At 43.3% G+C, this 17,954-nt stretch overlaps 1 protein-coding gene across 5 annotated transcripts in view; it reads right to left on the reverse strand.

Annotated features, from left to right (window-relative positions):
- LOC139584487 (UPF0606 protein KIAA1549-like) overlaps positions 1 to 17,954 on the reverse strand; it is a 90,599-nt gene that overhangs the window by 11,869 nt on the left and 60,776 nt on the right. For 4 of the 5 annotated variants that reach the window (XM_071416415.1, XM_071416413.1, XM_071416412.1 and 1 more), the window contains 7 exons: positions 14,052 to 14,226; positions 12,791 to 12,978; positions 8,997 to 9,229; positions 7,494 to 7,642; positions 4,700 to 4,714; positions 3,801 to 4,039; positions 2,775 to 3,010 (listed from right to left, as the gene is read on the reverse strand). In XM_071416415.1, coding sequence (XP_071272516.1) covers positions 2,775 to 3,010; positions 3,801 to 4,039; positions 4,700 to 4,714; positions 7,494 to 7,642; positions 8,997 to 9,229; positions 12,791 to 12,978; positions 14,052 to 14,226 — 1,235 coding nt within the window. The remainder of the gene's footprint in view (positions 1 to 2,774; positions 3,011 to 3,800; positions 4,040 to 4,699; positions 4,715 to 7,493; positions 7,643 to 8,996; positions 9,230 to 12,790; positions 12,979 to 14,051; positions 14,227 to 17,954) is intronic. The other variant, XM_071416414.1, reaches the window with a different exon arrangement.

Consider the following 17,954-nt stretch of genomic DNA (forward strand, 5'->3'; position numbering starts at 1 on the left):
ATTTCTAAAAGCCTGTTTTCACTTTGCCATTATTGGGTATTATGTGAAGACTGATGAGGAAAATGTTTTATTTAATACATTTTAGAATAAGGCTGTAACATAACAAAATGTGGAAAATGTCCAATGTCAAAACGTCTCTCACACCGGTAGATTTCTCCTCATTGTGACTGCTAAACGCATGCAATGCAGAACAATCTGAAAGACACTGAAAGTTTCTCCAGAGTTCAAAGTTATCACAACAAAACAAATTTGTCAAAACATTTCTGGATGGTGTACATCTCCAAAAATAATTTTTCTATGTCAGTCATTTGCAAAAATAGCTGGATGACTATTTCTCTTGAGAATAGGTTTTAAAATGAGAAACATACAGACATACTGATATCATAAGAGTAACAATTAACTTAAAAATAATTATCTAGCTAAATTATCTAACGTCATTGGCAGATAACTTTGCTTATTTTAACCCCCAAAAAGCGTAATACAAGTAATTTAGGAACTAGCTTTCTTGAGATGAATAGAGGTGTCCCCCAGGGTTCCATTTAGCTCCTGTGTTGTTCTCAATTTGTATTAATGATTTGGGAAATGGGATGCAACCAGCAAAGTACCATCTATATGCAGATGATACAGTCATATATTCATGTGCTCCTTCTCTGGTACAGGCTGTTGAAGAGCTCCAGACTGCTTTTACGTCACTGAAAAACTGGTCTTGAATATACAAAAAACTAAATTCATTACCTTTATCAGAGCTAGAACTCTGCCAGAGAATATTAGCATTGTCACATCTGGTGGCTTATCCATTGAAAAAGTGTCTTCCTACAAATACCTAGGTATTTGACCTGGTGGGAGATCTGTCAACGTGCCCTTGAGCAGGGCATTGACCCTGGATGCTTCTGTGTGTCGCTCTGAATGGGAGTCTGTTGGATGACTGGTATGATCCAACTTGTAAGTCGCTCTGGATAAGAGCGTCTGCTAAATGACTTAAATGTAAATGTAAATGTATGATGTAGTTGTTGAGCGGCTTCACTGCAAGTATATTGTATGTTTTGGATATTCAATAAAAAAATACCTAGATATTTGGTTGGATGACAAGTTGTCCTTTAACGTTCATGTGGATAATCTTGTGACAAAGCTTAAATTGAAATTGGGTTTTTATTTTCATAATAAGTCTTGCTTTTCCTATAGAAAGAAGCTTGTTCAGGCCACTTTTCTCTCTGTAATTGATTATGGTGACTTGTGCATGCAACCTCCGTCTTGCAGAGACTGGACTCTGTTTATAATGCATCCTTGCGCTTTATTACAAATGCCAAGTCACTCACCCACTATTGCACCTTGTACGAAATGGTAGGTTGGACCTCACTTTATTTGCGCAGAAAGATACATTTGTATGTGTTCATCTACAAAGCCCTTTTGGGTAAACTCCCTCTTTACCTCTGTAGTCTGATCTCCTACACCAGCAGCAGTTACCATACCCGGTCTGCTAGGTGGTTGCTACTTAAAACTTCTTCTTAAGAGGGGGCGCTGTTTTCACTTTGTGAAAAAATCGTGCCCAAATTAAACGGCCTCGTACTCTGTTCTAGATCATACAATATGCATATTATTATTACTATTGGATAGAAAACAATATTGCATGCTGTATGTTGTACTAAAGTTATTTAAAAAAATCTAACACAGCGGTTGCATTAAGAACCAGTGTATCTTTCATTTGCTGTACAACATGTATTTTTTTAGTAAAGTTTATGATGAGTTCTTTGGTTAGATTAGGTGACTGTCCAAAATATCTCCGGACATTTTGGTGCATTGTGGCTACGTATTCACAATGTAAAACCACGATTTGCAGCTCTAAATATGCACATTTTCGAACAAAACATAAATGTATTGTATAACATGATGTTATAAGACTGTCGTCTGATGAAGTTGTCTAGTGATTCATTTTATCATTTTATCTCTATTTCTGGGTTTTGTGAAAGCTATGTTGGCGGTGAATAAATGGCGTTGTGTGTTTGGCTATTGTGGTGAGCTAATAGAAATATATATTGTGTTTTCGCTGTAAAACACTTTTAAAAAAAATCGGAAATATTGGCTGGATTCACAAGATGTTTATCTTTCATTTGCTGTACACCATGTATTTTTCATAAATGTTTTATGATGAGTATTTATGTATTTCACATTGCTCTCTGTAATTATTCTGGCTGTTTTGGTGCTATTTGTGATGGTGGCTGCAATGTAAAACTACGATTTATACCTCAAATATGCACATTTTCGAACAAAACATAAATGTATTGTATAACATGATGTTATAAGACTGTCATCTGATGAAGTTGTTCAAGGTTAGTGATTAATTTTATCTCTATTTGTGGGTTTGGTGAAAGCTACCTATGCGGTGGAAACATGGTGAAAACATGGCGTTGTGTGTTTGGCTATTGTGGTGAGCTAATATAAATACATATTGTGTTTTCGCTGTAAAACACATCTGGGTCTCAATGGGCTTTTCCTGGTTAAATAAAAGGCAAAATAAAAAAATTAAATGATTTTATTAAGACGATTAAGACGATTAAGGTGAAATATCTTGAAAAATATCTTGAAATTTGACGTTTGATAATTTAGCTTGGTAAGAAAACCTTTTTTTAAGTGAATTATCACTCAATATAAGATCTTTAGACTTGCTTAGATTTAACTTTTTGCAGTGTGCAGCTTCCTCCGATACATGTTGCCTACTGTACGCACACCCCTCCCTGTGTGCACCCTACCCCTCCTCTACCCCAAAAAACACTGACCTCTTTTTAGGCTCCATGAACAGTGAGGGCATGTGGATGTCAGGGTCCAGGATCTTGTCGATCTGCATCTGGGCCTTGTGGTAGATGTGGTCCTGGTCCTTGGGGTCAGTGGTCAGACCATTGTCTACCATGTCGTCCATGGCAGGGAAGTCATAGTGACCCTTCCTCTTGGCCCGCAGACGGATCTTGTTACGGTGGTGCTCGATCTCAGACTTATGCCTCAACGCCACCTGGATCTAAATAATAGACATGACTGCAGTGAGAAACACCTGGCCAGACGCAACTTTACTATACATAATGTATATTTCATTTAACCATGATTTATATACACTGAGTGTATAAAACATGAGGAACCCCTTCCTAATATTGAGTTGCACCCCTTTTTGCCCTCAGAACAGTCTCAATTCGTCGGGGCATGGACTCTACAAGGTGTCGAAAGCGTTCCACAGGGATGCTGGCCCATGTTGACTCCAATGCTTCCCACAGTTGTGTCAAATTGTCTGGATGTCCTTTGGGTGGTGGACCATTCCTGATACACACAGGAAATTGTTGGATGTGAAAAACCCAGCAGCGTTGCAGTTCTTGACACACTCAAACCGGTGCGCCTGGCACCTACTACCATACCCCGTTCAAAGGCACTTCAATATTTTGTCTTGCCATTCAGCCTCAGAATGGCACAAATATATAATCAAGGCTTAAAAATCTTTCTTTAACCTGTCTCCTCTCCTTCATCCACACTGATTGAAGTGGATTTAACTAGTGACATCAATAAGGGATCCTAGCTTTCACCTGGTCAGTCTATGTCATGAAAGGGCAGGTGTTCCTGATGTTTTCTACACTCAGTGTAGGTTAGTCTCATTGACATAAAATCCATTTTCTCTGTATGTCCAGACAGGAGGGAGAATAGAGAGGATCACAGACGTCTACTGTTTATACATGCTCCATGTAAGGTAATGAATGACATTACTGTAACCTGTATACATGTCTGCGTAAGAGTGTTAGTGTGTGGGCGGGTCAGTGTCTCACCTCCTTGTTAAAGCTGCTGTGTGTCTTTGGCCCTCTGCCGTTAATACCGTTGACAGTGGGGCTGTGGTGCTGGGGCGGGACAGCCATGGGCTGCGGGACAGCCATGGGCTGCATGGCGATCAGCTGAATCTTATTGGACAGGCGACGGGTGCCGTCGGCCGAGCGCGACATGCGGTCCACATGCTCAAAGATTGAGGCAGAGGAGAGATGCTCGTCATGGCCGTTCATGGGAGGAGGACCTGAAGGAGATCAGGGAGGTTGTTTAAGGTCAACATCACAACTGGTTCGATTCCAGGCTGTATCACAACTGGACGTGATTGGGAGTCCCATAGGGCGGTGCACGATTGGCCCAGCGTCGTCTGGGTTTGGCCGGTGTAGGCTGTCATTGTAAATAAGAATTTGTTCTTAACTGACTTGCCTAGTTAAATAAAGGTTAAATAAAAAAAGTCACAGGTGTCATGTAACTCTTTACACCACCAGGGGGCAGATCCTTTATTCAGCAAGGGAAGTCAATGAGAACAAATGTTCTCAAATTCTCTTTTACAATAACTAGCATTCTCTGTGCACGGATGATTCTTATCGGCACTGAATTGGATGAATCATTTAACCATTATCCAGATGATTTGTAATGATGACAAGTCTGATGTTTACCAATGTAAGACACTTATTCAGATGTTTGGTAGCCTACAAGGAACTACAAGAAAAAGGTCTAAGCTTGTTGTTCAAGATTCATTGTTCCCCACCTCTGGGAGGTGACATCTCAGTAGTGGTGATTGATGAGATGCACAACACAAAGCAATCATAACACAATGGACGTCACATCACGGTCCCACAGACAGCAGCTACAAGTCACAAAGCCTCATGTCTACAACACCGACAGACAGAAGAATAACTCTTACCAATTCTATTCTTTCCTGCAAGTCACAAAGTTAAGGGAAAACAGAAAGAAAGATTGAAGTTAAAAAGAATGCAATCCTGTTTGAAATATATTGACATAAGCTACAGTTTGTCCTTACATTTCAATAGACCTAGGTCAGAGACAGTCTCAGACATTAGAAAAAATACTTGAAGTCTTTGCATAGCTCTGCACTACCTCATCATAGTTGTGTATACACTACTCTGAGTGCTATGTCAGGTCTTGGACCATGTCTATACACTACTCTGAGTGCTATGCCAGGTCTTGGACCATGTCTATACACTACTCTGAGTGCTATGTCAGGTCTTGGACCATGTGTATACACTACACCGAGTGCTATGCCAGGTCTTGGACCATGTCTATACATTACTCTGAGTGCTATGTCAGGTCTTGGACCATGTGTATACACTACACCGAGTGCTATGTCAGGTCTTGGACCATGTGTATACACTACACCGAGTGCTATGCCAGGTCTTGGACCATGTGTATACACTACTCTGAGTGCCATGTCAGGTCTTGAACCATGTGTATACTCTATGTCAGGTCTTGGACCAAGTGTATACACCACTGAGTGCTATGTCAGGTCTTGGGCCATGTGTATACACTACACTGAGTGCTATGTCAGGTCTTGGACCATGTGTATACGCTACTCTGAGTGCTATGTCAGGTATTGAACCATGTGTATACGCTATGTCAGGTCTTGGACCATGTGTATACACCACTGAGTGCTATGTCAGGTCTTGGACTATGTGTATACACTACACTGAGTGCTATGTCAGGTCTTGGACCATGTGTATACACTACTTTGAGTGCTATGTCAGGTCTTGGACCATGTGTATACACCACTGAGTGCTATGTCAGGTCTTGGACTATGTGTATACACTACATTGAGTGCTATGTCAGGTCTTGGACCATGTGTATACACTACTCTGAGTGCTATGTCAGGTCTTGGACCATGTGTATACACTACTTTGAGTGGTATGTCAGGTCTTGGACATCCATAGCAGAATCAGGACAGACAGGCAAGGCAGAGGGCAGCGCAACTCATTTAGAAGAAGAAATGCCAGTGCTGATAATAACAGTTGGTCTCCTAACCTCAGCTAAGCCTATTTAGACTAAGGGGAAAAGGGACGGAGGCTGTGTTTAGCATGCTGAGGAGCAGCCCTGAGAGGTAGAATGTGTGTGCGAGAGGTAGTGTGTGTGTGTGTGCGAGAGGTAGTGTGTGTGTGTGTGAGAGGTAGTGTCTGTGTGTGTGCGAGAGGTAGTGTGTGTTTGTGAGAGGTAGTGTGTGTGTGTGTGTGTGCGAGAGGTAGTGTGTGTGTGTGTGTGTGTGAGTGTGTGTGTGTGCGAGAGGTAGTGTGTGTGTGCGAGAGGTAGTGTGTGTGTGCGAGAGGTAGTGTGTGTGTGTGTGCGAGAGGTAGTGTGTGTGTGTGTGCGAGAGGTAGCGTGTGTGTGTGTGTGAGAGGTAGTGTGTGTGTGTGCGAGAGGTAGCGTGTGTGTGTGAGAGGTAGTGTGTGTGTGTGAGAGGTAGTGTGTGTGTGTGTGTGCGAGAAGTAGCGTGTGTGTGCGAGAGGTAGTGTGTGTGTGTGAGAGGTAGTGTGTGTGTGTGTTGCTAAGACACAGTGTGTGTGTGTGTGTGCGAGAGGTAGTGTGTGTTTGTGAGAGGTAGTGTGTGTGTGTGTGTGCGAGAGGTAGTGTGTGTTTGTGAGGTAGTGTGTGTGTGTGTGCGAGAGGTAGTGTGTGTGTGTGTGCGAGAGGTAGTGTGTGTGTGCGAGAGGTAGTGTGTGTGTGCGAGAGGTAGTGTGTGTGTGCGAGAGGTAGTGTGTGTGTGCGAGAGGTAGTGTGTGTGTGCGAGAGGTAGCGTGTGTGTGCGAGAGGTAGCGTGTGTGTGCGAGAGGTAGCGTGTGTGTGTGCGAGAGGTAGCGTGTGTGTGCGAGAGGTAGCGTGTGTGTGCGAGAGGTAGCGTGTGTGTGCGAGAGGTAGCGTGTGTGTGCGAGAGGTAGCGTGTGTGTGCGAGAGGTAGCGTGTGTGTGCGAGAGGTAGCGTGTGTGTGCGAGAGGTAGTGTGTGTGTGTGTGCGAGAGGTAGCGTGTGTGTGTGTGCGAGAGGTAGCATGTGTGTGCGAAAGGTAGTGTGTGTGTGTGTGAGAGGTAGTGTGTGTGTGTTGGTAAGACACAGTGTGTGTGTGTGTGCGAGAGGTAGTGTGTGTGTGTGAGAGGTAGTGTGTGTGTGTGTGCGAGAGGTAGTGTGTGTGTGTGTGCGAGAGGTAGTGTGTGTGTGTGAGAGGTAGTGTGTGTGTGTGAGAGGTAGTGTGTGTGCGAGAGGTAGTGTGTGTGAGAGGTAGTGTGTGTGTGTTGGTAAGACACAGTGTGAGTGTGTGTAAGTGTACGGCAGAGAGGAGGAGGAAGGGATGTGACGTCGTACTGCTGGAACCTTTCCTCTGTGGTGAGTCAGGTTCAGTCTGTGTCTGGCTGGCGTTGACCCTGTCTGCACAGTTTACACACTCAGCAACCAGGCCAGAGGGGCACAAGACAGGCCTACCTCCCTTTCACACTAACGCAGTCTCTCCTCCTTCTGTCTCTCTCTGTCTCTCCTTCGCTCCTGGTCTATCTATCAGTTGCTTGTATCTCTTCCTCAAAGTCTCTCTATTCTCCTGTTTAACCTCTCAACATGAGTTGCTCTTTCTCTTTGTCTCTCCCCTCTCCTCCCCCTCCTCCTCCTCTTCTCTCTGTGTACGTGAGAGCATGGATGTGATCCAATGTTGCCATGGACACTTGCCATTTAAAACATTGATTGGGATCTTGCGGGCCTGCTTGCTGTCGTTGGGCATGGCGAAGGCTCTCAGGTTCTCCTCGGCTAACTCCTTCTCACGATCACCGGACCCAGCGCTCACCATGGAGTCCCTGTCCGAGGGAGAGATCCTGTCCCTGAAAACACGCACACCCATGTCATTGAAGCAAATAGGTGTACATGCACACATGTAAGAACACATACGACACGTGCCACACATACACTACCGTTCAAAAGTTTGGGGTCACTTAGAAATGTCCTTGTTATTAAAAGAAAATATATTTTTTGTCCATTAAAATAATATAAAATTGATCAGAAATACAGTGTAGACATTGTTAATGTTGGAAATCACTATTTTAGCTGGGAACGGCAGATCTTTTATGGAATATCTACATAGGCGTACAGAGGCCCATTATCAGCAACCATCACTCCTGTGTTCCAATGGCACGTTGTGTTAGCTAATCCAAGTTTATCATTTTTTTTTTTAAACTAGAAACTTTGATTAGCTAACACAACGTGCCATTGGAACACAGGAGTGATGGTTGCTGATAATGGGCCTCTGTACGCCTATGTAGATATTACATAAATCAGCCGTTTCCAGCTACAATAGTCATTTACAACATTAACAATGTCTACACTGTATTTCTGATCAATTTGATGTTATTTTAATGAACCAAAAAATTGCTTTCCTTTTAAAAACAAGGATATTTCTAAGTGACCCCAAACTTTTGAACGGTAGTGTACATACTTAGTGCTTTTTAAAAATAGGTCAACAGAACAAAACACTATAGTTATCAATCCATCAAGGGAAATCCTTTTTGTAATGGCTTTTCTTCGAAAGAAATACACTTTTTGTCGTAATCGATCACCAGTATTATTCCCATTGACAGTATCATTAAATTCCTATCCAACACTTTTAGAACAGCTGTCCAGAATGGAAGACATATCTTTTAATGCGCTACATTAGTGACAATGTGACAGCAACCCATCACACTCATCACCGGATTGAGAGTGCTCACTGCCACTCCAGCATTCAAGCCTAATTTATCTGCTATTAGCTAAAGCAATTAGCGAGAAGAAATGATATTTTAGTCAGAGCGACCATTCTGTCTCACGAGAATAGACCATCTCGTATTGACACCATTGATTGAGCTGTGATGGTGTGACTGTGAAGAGGCCAGCGTTAGGTTACTCTGAAACTGCTGTGTGGGTCATGGTGCCGAAAATTAACTGAGCGGGCGACAGTAGAAAGTATATGTTACTGCTTTTATATTTTCTACCTGGCTTATATTGCATAGAAGGAATTCCCCTAACAAAAGACAACAAATATCTATTGTACTGTATTGTATTAATAATTGTTTAAGATGTGCTGTTGTGAATGGAACATCTTTCAAAGCATTTTTCTACTGGAATCTCTTTGCTGAGGTGAATGAGGAGCACGCACACACGCAAGTAAGCACGTAGTCACAAAAACTGTCGCGGTCTACTGACCTTCCTCGTCTGCGTGTGCTGCGGGACGCCTTGGTGGAGGAGACGGAGGTCCCTTTCGACCTGGGGGTGGGGACCTCACCATTCTTGGAGGTGGCGGCAGTCTCCTTGGTGTTGGAGTTGGGTGGTGGGGGCCCAGGGGCACCAGGCTCCTGGATTACCATGATGTCATCCTTACTGTGCTGGCCCAGGTGCAGCTTGGCAAAGTCAAAGCCCTTCACACTGGGAGCCTGGAGCTGAGGATAGAGGACACAGAGAGAGAGAGAGAGAGACAGAGAGAGAGAGACAGAGAGAGAGAGACAGAGAGAGAGACAGAGAGAGAAAGAGAGAGAGAGAAAGAGACAGAGAGAGACAGAGAGAGAAAGAGACAGAGAGACAGAGACAGAGAGAGATGATAAAAGAGAGTAGAGAGGAACAGGAGTAGGAGGTGAGAGGACAAAAGACACAGAGAGAGAGGGAGGGAGAGAGAGAAGGGGGAAGAGAGGAGAAAGGAACAGGAGCAAGGGGATATATAATAAGAAAAAAGGGAACATTTAGAGATTGAGAGAAGGGGTGGGAGGGAGAGAGGGGAGAATATATTTTTTTACAGTCATTGATTTGCCAGCTGCATTTAGAGTTGAGGGAAGGTTTCATTAGACAGGTATACGACTGCAGCGGGAGGGAGGACAGACAGAAGTAGGGCAGGCAGGCGAGTGAGAGAAGCGACAGGAAGATGGAGGGGTAGTGATTAGTGAGTGACTGGGCTGACTGAGTGATGGGGGGAGCGCAGGGTGAGTTAAAATAAATGAATGAATAAAAAGCAGAGAAAGTAATGTGGGGTCACAAGGATTTCTTATTGAAAAGTAAGTAAGCATTTTGTTAGTCTACACCTGCTGTTTACGAAGCATGTGACAAATACAATTTGATTTGAATATTGAATGTGGCAGAAGAGACTGGTTCACACTGCTACTGTACCACACTATGGCTCTCAAAACAATACACTAAGTTGACATATGGGAATTGATTCCTCTGGTGGATCACTCAACAGAATTGATATACACAGCTCACAGCTTTGTCTAGAATGCACTGCTTTGATGGAGCGAAACATGGATGACTTTATGAGAGGCTTTTCTGTGTGAAACTGCTAATCCACTGGGTCCTCTGGGAAGCTGTGTGCTCCTCTCTCTCTCTATGTAAATAAGCCCACAACACACAGATCTAGGCTACTGATTCTACTCACACACTATTCACTAAGTTGGGGGGGGGACAAAAGAGAATAAAATACATCAAAACCGTGGCCCAGTCTGATGAGGAACTACTATACTGATACTGTACATTATAGTATGATATCCATTCAATATATGGCCTATTTGGATGAGACTTCCAAAACTGCAATGATGATAAGCATCTAAAACATTGAAGACAAGATCTCAACAAATCCTTTGTTTTTCTATAATACACGAACATGAGTACTAGGCCAGACTAGATGACATCTCAGTGTCTGACCCGCCCTCTCTAAAGCCTGGAGACAGGCCAGCACGTCTAATATGGAAAAGACTACTATCTTTCTACAGTACATTGTACCTTCTGCTTCCCTTTCAACACTGTTTTCTTCTTCTCTTCTTCCTCCTCCTCCTCATCTTCCTCTTCTTCTTCCTCCTCCTCCTCTTCTTCTTCCTCCTCCTCATAGCTCTCACTTTTCTGTTTGGGCTTTGGCTTGGGAGGAAGGTTTGGTCCCTGAGTGGATGCAGTGGGTGGGATGGTGATTGATACATGTGATGAGTTGACCAGCTCCTTGGGTCTTCCATTCACTACCATGGGACTTCATTGCCCCTTAACTACAGGGCCGATTTTCTATCATTCTCTACTCACAATAACCAATAGATTCAAATCCACTACACAACCCATTCTCTTCAGCGTCTTCTACGAACTACTAGCTTCTACTTTGTACCTTCCCCTTTCTCTCATTTTCCTCTTCTTCCTCCTCTTCCTCCTCCTCTTCTTCCTCTTCTTCCTCTTCTTCCTCCTCCTCATAGCTCTCACTTTTCTGTTTGGGCTTTGGCTTGGGAGGAAGGTTTGGTCCCTGAGTGGATGCAGTGGGTGGGATGGTGATTGATACATGTGATGAGTTGACCAGCTCCTTGGGTCTTCCATTCACTACCATGGGACTTCATTGCCCCTTAACTACAGGGCCGATTTTCTATCATTCTCTACTCACAATAACCAATAGATTCAAATCCACTACACAACCCATTCTCTTCAGAGTCTTCTACGAACTACTAGCTTCTACTTTGTACCTTCCCCTTTCGCTCATCTTCCTCTTCCTCTTCTTCCTCCTCTTCCTCCTCACTCTCAGTAATCATTATTTGCCTCTTGATTGGAAGAGGAGACCTTGATTCCCTGAACGATGATTCCCTGAACGATGATTCCCTGAAAGGTTGAGAGGACTGAACAGAAATAGAAAGAGGAAAAGAGATTGAAATGGAAAGAGGAGAGGTGTTACGTGATTGATGGATGGTAGAGGTCTTAGACTGAGGTAAGGAAGGATAGATGCTTGTACATATTAATCTCCATTTGCCTCATTCCAGCTGGACAGAGAGGTCGAAGGCAGAGGAAAAGAAGGCAGACAGACAGATCAATCAGAGAGACAGGGTAACCCATAACAACAACACAGACAGACCAGACAGTCTAATAATAGCAGAGCAGGACAGTATATGAGGGGCAGCATGTGTGTCTGTGTGATACCAGGAGGATAGACATTAGAAAGCCCCCAGCAGCAGCAGTAGTCAGAGCAAATCCTGTCTGTCTGGATAGCAACGAGTGTGTATTATGCAGGGTGTCTCTGTGTGTGTGTGTCCATGTATGCGTACGTGTGTGTTACTGTCAGCCAGGGGGATCTTTCAGAGCTGAGTGGAGCTGCAGTACTGTGGGAGCAGCCCTGGGCAAGAACACAGCTGCTGTGCCTTACTGCAGCGAGAGCCAATTACTGTTGGGCTGCCTGTCACATAGCGAGCATGTGATCCTCTCTCAAGCATGGGCTGCTGCCACATAGGGAGCCTGTGATCCTCTCCAGCATGAGACTGGATCACTGGCAGCAGGGGAGGGAGATAGTACTCTACTACTCTAAGCTCCCATACAGTACAGCCTATCAGCACAGCGGCAAATCCCACTTCAGTCACATTTTCACTTGGTCTCCCATTGACATCAATGGATGACTAAGTGAAAATTCGACTGAAGATGAAGTTAGGCTTCACCCCACAGAGATCAAACCTGAGACCACCACAACTCCCCATAGTGTGAGAACTACAGCCCTCAAATAATAACAAGAACGGGGTGAGGAATGCACTGCCAGGGAGAAATAGAGGCCTGGATACAGATATGTCCTTAAGAGGGGAGATAACTGTATGACACAAACAGTGGAGAGACACAGAGGAGCCGACGGGCTGATAACACAAATCTCTCCATGCTGTGTGTGAAGGTAGAGGAGGAAAAATAGCTGTCAGTGTGAGAGATAACTAACAATACAATATACCACATACAGAGGTGCTGTAGATAGGCCAGAGAGGGATACATAGAGTTAGAAAAATGTTCAGAACAGAAAAGACTGAAACAGTAATCCAACGTAGTCTGTGTAGAGTAGGGACATATAAAACAGTGGTTATGGACAGAGACATGCAACATAACATGTAAGAGCCAACACATCCACAGATGGAAAGATGATGACAGCAGGTTAAAAGAGGTGAATAAACACAGAGAGAAACAGGGGACTCTAGGACCATGCTCTTGGTCCATCGTCCCTCCTCCTCTCCTCTCCTCACCTTCTGTCTTTGCTGGACAGTGGTCATGGCGTCGGGCTGGAACTCCAACTTGTCGGTGCGACACAACTTCCAGTAGAGGATGGAGATGATGACGATGACCACGCCTAGCGGCACCACCACGCCTATGATGATCCACATGCTGGTGTTCTCCGTGTCTGGGGGAGGGTACCCTGCCACCTTCTCCACAGCTACAGGAAAATGGCCATAGATACATCAATAACATATAATATGGCATACAACATTATGGAGTGTGTAATTACATGCGTGTGTATGTCTGTATGTCTTTGTCTGTGTGTGTGCGTATGCTTGCATGTGTGTATACGTCTGTCTGTGTCTATGTGTTTATGTCCCCATCCCCATCAGAATTCCAAACTTCCACTATCATGGTTCCTATCTTTGTTACTCAGGTGTTGCTTATCAGTTCATTATGATTTCCCTTCTATAAGAGGTGTGTTTTCTGTTCTTGTTCACAGAAGCTTGATTTCGGTTTCCTTGTATGTCGCCTGAGTTAAGTTCTAGTCTTAATGTTTTTATTTTTTATTTATTTTGAAGTATTACTGTGATTCTTCTGTTTATTTTATCGGTGAAGTATTTACGTTATCCGAAACCTTTGATTCCTCGTCTGATCCATTCTCTGCACCTTGGTCCAACTCCACCACGTCACATCCACACTGAGTTCATTCATAAACAGCTACAGTAGTTACACTGCATGCTACACACTGTGTTACACACACAACATCTTACAGCTGTCTGTTCTTCTGCTGCTACTCTGCAATTAAGGCTTGTGGTATCCCCTGGGAAAAACCATAAGAGCAGGCTTAAAGCAGGGACAGAAGTCCCTTGAGGTACATCTCCAACATGGATATATAATGAGGTGAAGCATTTGGCCCAGTGTATAGGATGAGGTAATCAGTTCAAACGCTGCCAAATAAACACCAACATATACTGAGCAATTAGTCGGTATACTTTAAATTGTGCAGATTTACTGTCCTTTGATCAGGAGCTCCAAAAGATGAATGAACACTATTCTGTGCCAATGAATGCACTGGTGCATGTATGTATATACAGTAGGGAGGAGGCGCTTCATACATCAAAGCTGATTGCTGTGTATACAATAGGGGTCCTTCATACATATTCCATTTTAACTGAGCTCAGGTCATTTCAACTCCAGTAAAGGTAGCGTGGGCAGGCAGACTTAGCCTGTTCCCAATTTCTGTTTGTGCTGTCTTGCCATTTCTAACCACGCTAAGGCTCTACTTACGTGTAGCCAGGATGCCCTGTACTCTGTAGCCCAGCACAATGGCTGCCCTTTGCACATCCAGTCTGTTCAGCATGTTGGCTGTGGTGATGGCAGGCAACCGCTGTCCTAGCTGGTCCACAAAGTACACCATATCCAGAGGGTGGTCCGCTCCCACCAGCCTGGTCGTACTCACAATCTGCAGGGAGATGTGTGTTACTGTTAACATCACAGTTCTAGACTAGAAAGCTTGCTGCGACAATGCCTGGTACTAGGGTTGCAACATGTCAGTAACTTTCCAAAAATTCCCTTGTTTTCCAGAAATCCTGGTTGGAAGTTTCCTTCAATTACGAAGGAATAAACAGGAAATCCGGGAACCCTCCAACCAGGATTTTTGAAAAAAACTGGGAATTTTGTGAAAGTTACTCGAATTTTGCAACCCTACCTGGTTTAATTTCACTGTTACCCAACAACTGTTAAAAACAAAAAAATACATTTTAAGTGAGAATAGGAATTGGTCTAAAGCAAAAAAAGAAAGGAAATTCACATGAGCACCACGATGGCTATTTCACGCATGCTCTACCAAGGTTTTCCAACACACAGCGTTGACCCACTACAGTAGATACAGTTGAAGTCGGAAGTTTACATACACATAGGTTGGAGTCATTAAACTCGTTTTTCAACCACTCCACAAATTTATTGTTAACAAACTATAGTTTTGGCAAGTCGGTTAGGACATCTACTTTGTGCATGACAAGTAATTTTTCTAACAATTGTTTACAGACAGATTATTTCACTTATAATTCAGCATAACACAATTCCAGTGGGTCAGAAGTTTACATACACTAAGTTGACTGTGCCTTTAAACAGCTTGGAAAATTCCAGAAAATGCGTCATGGCTTTAGAAGCTTCTGATAGGCTAATTGACATCATTTGAGTCAATTGGGGGTGTACCTGTGGATGTATTTCAAGGCCTACCTACAAACTCTGTGCCTCTTGGCTTGACATTATTGTAAAATCAAAAGAAATCAGCCAAGACCTCGGAAAAAAAATGTAGACCTCCACAAGTCTGGTTCATCCTTGGGAGCAATTTCCAAATGACTGAAGGTACCATGTTCATCTGTAAAAACAATAGTGCGCAAGTATAAACACCATGGGACCATGCAGCCGTCATACCACTCAGGAAGGAGACGCGTTCTCTCTCCTAGAGATGAACATACTTTGGTGCGAACAGTGCAAATCAATCCCAGAACAACAGCAAAGGACCTTGTGAAGATGCTGGAGGAAACAGGTACAAAAGTATCTATATCCACGGTAAAATGAGTCCTATATCGACATAACCTGAAAGGCCACTCAACAAAGAAGAAGCCACTGCTCCAAAACTGCAATAAAAAAAACAGACTACGGTTTGCAACTGCACATGGGGACAAGGATCATACTTTTTGGAGAAATGTCCTCTGGTCTGATGAAACAAAAATATAACTGTTTGGCCATAATGACCATCGTTATGTTTGGAGGAAAAAGGGGGAGGCTTGAAAGCTGATGAATACCATCCCAACCATGAAGCACAGGAGTTGCAGCATCATGTTGTGGTGTGCTTTGCTGCAGGAGGGACTGGTGCACTTCACAAAATAGATGGCATCATAAGGACGGAAAATGATGTGGATATATTGAAGCAACATCTCAAGACATCAGTCAGGAAGTTAAAGCTTGGTCGCAAATGGTTCTTCCAAATGGATAATGACCCCAAGCGTACTTCCAAAGTTGTGGCAAAATGGTTTAAGGACAACAAAGTCAAGGTATTGGAGTGGCCATCACAAAGCCCTGACCTCAATCCTATAGAACATTTGTGGGCAGAACTGAAAAAGTGTGTGCGAGCAAGGAGGCCTACAAACCTGACTCAGTTAAACCAGCTCTGTCAGGAGGAATGGACCAAAATTCACCCAACTTATTGTGGGAAGCTTGTGGAAGGCTACCCAAAACGTTTGACCCAAGTTAAACAATTTAAAGGCAATGCTACCAAATACTAATTGAGTGTATGTAAACTTCTGACCCACTGGGAATGTGATGAAAGAAATAAAAGCTGAAATAAATCATTTTCTCTACTATTATTCTGACATTTCACATTCTTAAAATAAAGTGGTGATCCTAACTGACTTAAGACAGGCAATTTTTAGTAGGATTAAATGTCAGGAATTGTGAAAAACTGAGTTTAAATGTATTTGGCTAAAGTGTACGTAAACTTCCGACTTCAACTGTATACATAGCCCCCACAATAATGTAGCAGTAGTCTGTAGAATGGGTATTGGTGGATGTGACTGCAAACATAGTTGGACTAGTACAGTGAGTCACAACTGGTAAAACCTTTCTATATTATTCCTCGTGATGAGCTCTCCATGAATCGCAACAGTGAGACTCATTATCGAGGGCTTGTAGTCTTTTCTACCCAGAGTCACACTGCTTTACTAATCAGGCTTTGCCTTTTGTGGTTCTCCACAGCACCTGCTATACTCCCCTCTCCCCTCTCTTCACAACAACATTTAGGGGACAGGATAGGCCAGGGTATCCATGGCAACACTACCTATTCATCACAGGCCAGCTACTCAAAGACCAACCACCAAGTCTCTTTTTCTTTCTTTCAAGACCCGTTACTTGAATGCTGTGTCGCCAGTCACTAATTGCAGATCAATTATTAATTCTCTCTCTGTCTCTTTCTCTCTCTCTCATTCTGCCTGGCAGCTGGAGTTATTATAAAAGCAGAAATATACTCTAGTTGTGGGGAGGGATATGTTTTCGGATGATGGTCTACACGCAGGTGGGAGCTGTTAGTGATAAATATCATAGCACCTTCAGAGATCTGCTTCCCAGATCTCCACAGACGTTTCATGAGTCGTGAATTAGCAGTGAACCTGTGTGTCAGGTATGGGCTATGATTAGTGGTCTAATAGAGTACCACACTATGAGTCATAATACCCATAAAACCCAGCGGTCAAACAGGGAAACGGTTCCAATCATTTTTGCACCATTCATTTTTCCCATAGGGGATTTTAGAATATATATGCCATGACGATCTGGGAGAGATGACGAATCGAGGCAAAGGTAAGAATCTCTGGATCTAATGTTAGCTAAAAGTCGTAAATAATAAATTGGCAACATTTCTTTAAATGTACAATTCTGTGAAATGTCTTGTGCAAGTTCTAAATTGACACAATACCTGTTAGCAAAGGTGTCAGCTAGAGATGATGTGCCGGAGCTTGCAGGGATTGCATTATGTCTACCTTAATGCTAATTACCATTTTTGATTCTGAGAGTAAATAGAGCCGAATATATTGATATCAAAACGTCACGCCAGTGTAAGCCTACACAAAACACAACCCTTATTTTGAGTTTTTCTAAAATCACCTATGGGAAATATAAATGATGGAACTATTGGAACCCTTTCCCCGTTTGACCGCTAGGTTTTATGGGTATTATGACACGCCCACTATGGGGCTCTATTGGTGGAATTCTAATAGGTCTCGGCAAATGGCATTCTACTTCCTTTTCACAAAGTCTGCTGCCTCAGTTTGTAAGATGGCAATTTGCATATACTCCAGAATGTTATAAAGAGTGATCAGATGAATTGCAATTAATTGCAAAGTCCCTCTTTGCCATGCAAATGAACTGACATTTCCAAACATTTCCACTGCATTTCAGCCCTGCCACAAAAGGACCAGCTGACATCATGTCAGTGATTCTCTCGTTAACACAGGTGTGAGTGTTGACGAGGACAAGGCTGGAGATCACTCTGTCATGCTGATTGAGTTTGAATAACAGACTGGAAGCTTCAAAAGGAGTGCTTGGAATCATTCTTCTTCCTCTGTCAACCATGGTTACCTGCAAGGAAACATATGCCGTCATCATTGCTTTGCACAAAAAGGGCTTCAC

The sequence above is a fragment of the Salvelinus alpinus genome, chromosome 9, assembly GCF_045679555.1.
Source record: "Salvelinus alpinus chromosome 9, SLU_Salpinus.1, whole genome shotgun sequence".
Taxonomy (NCBI): Eukaryota; Metazoa; Chordata; class Actinopteri; order Salmoniformes; family Salmonidae; genus Salvelinus; species Salvelinus alpinus.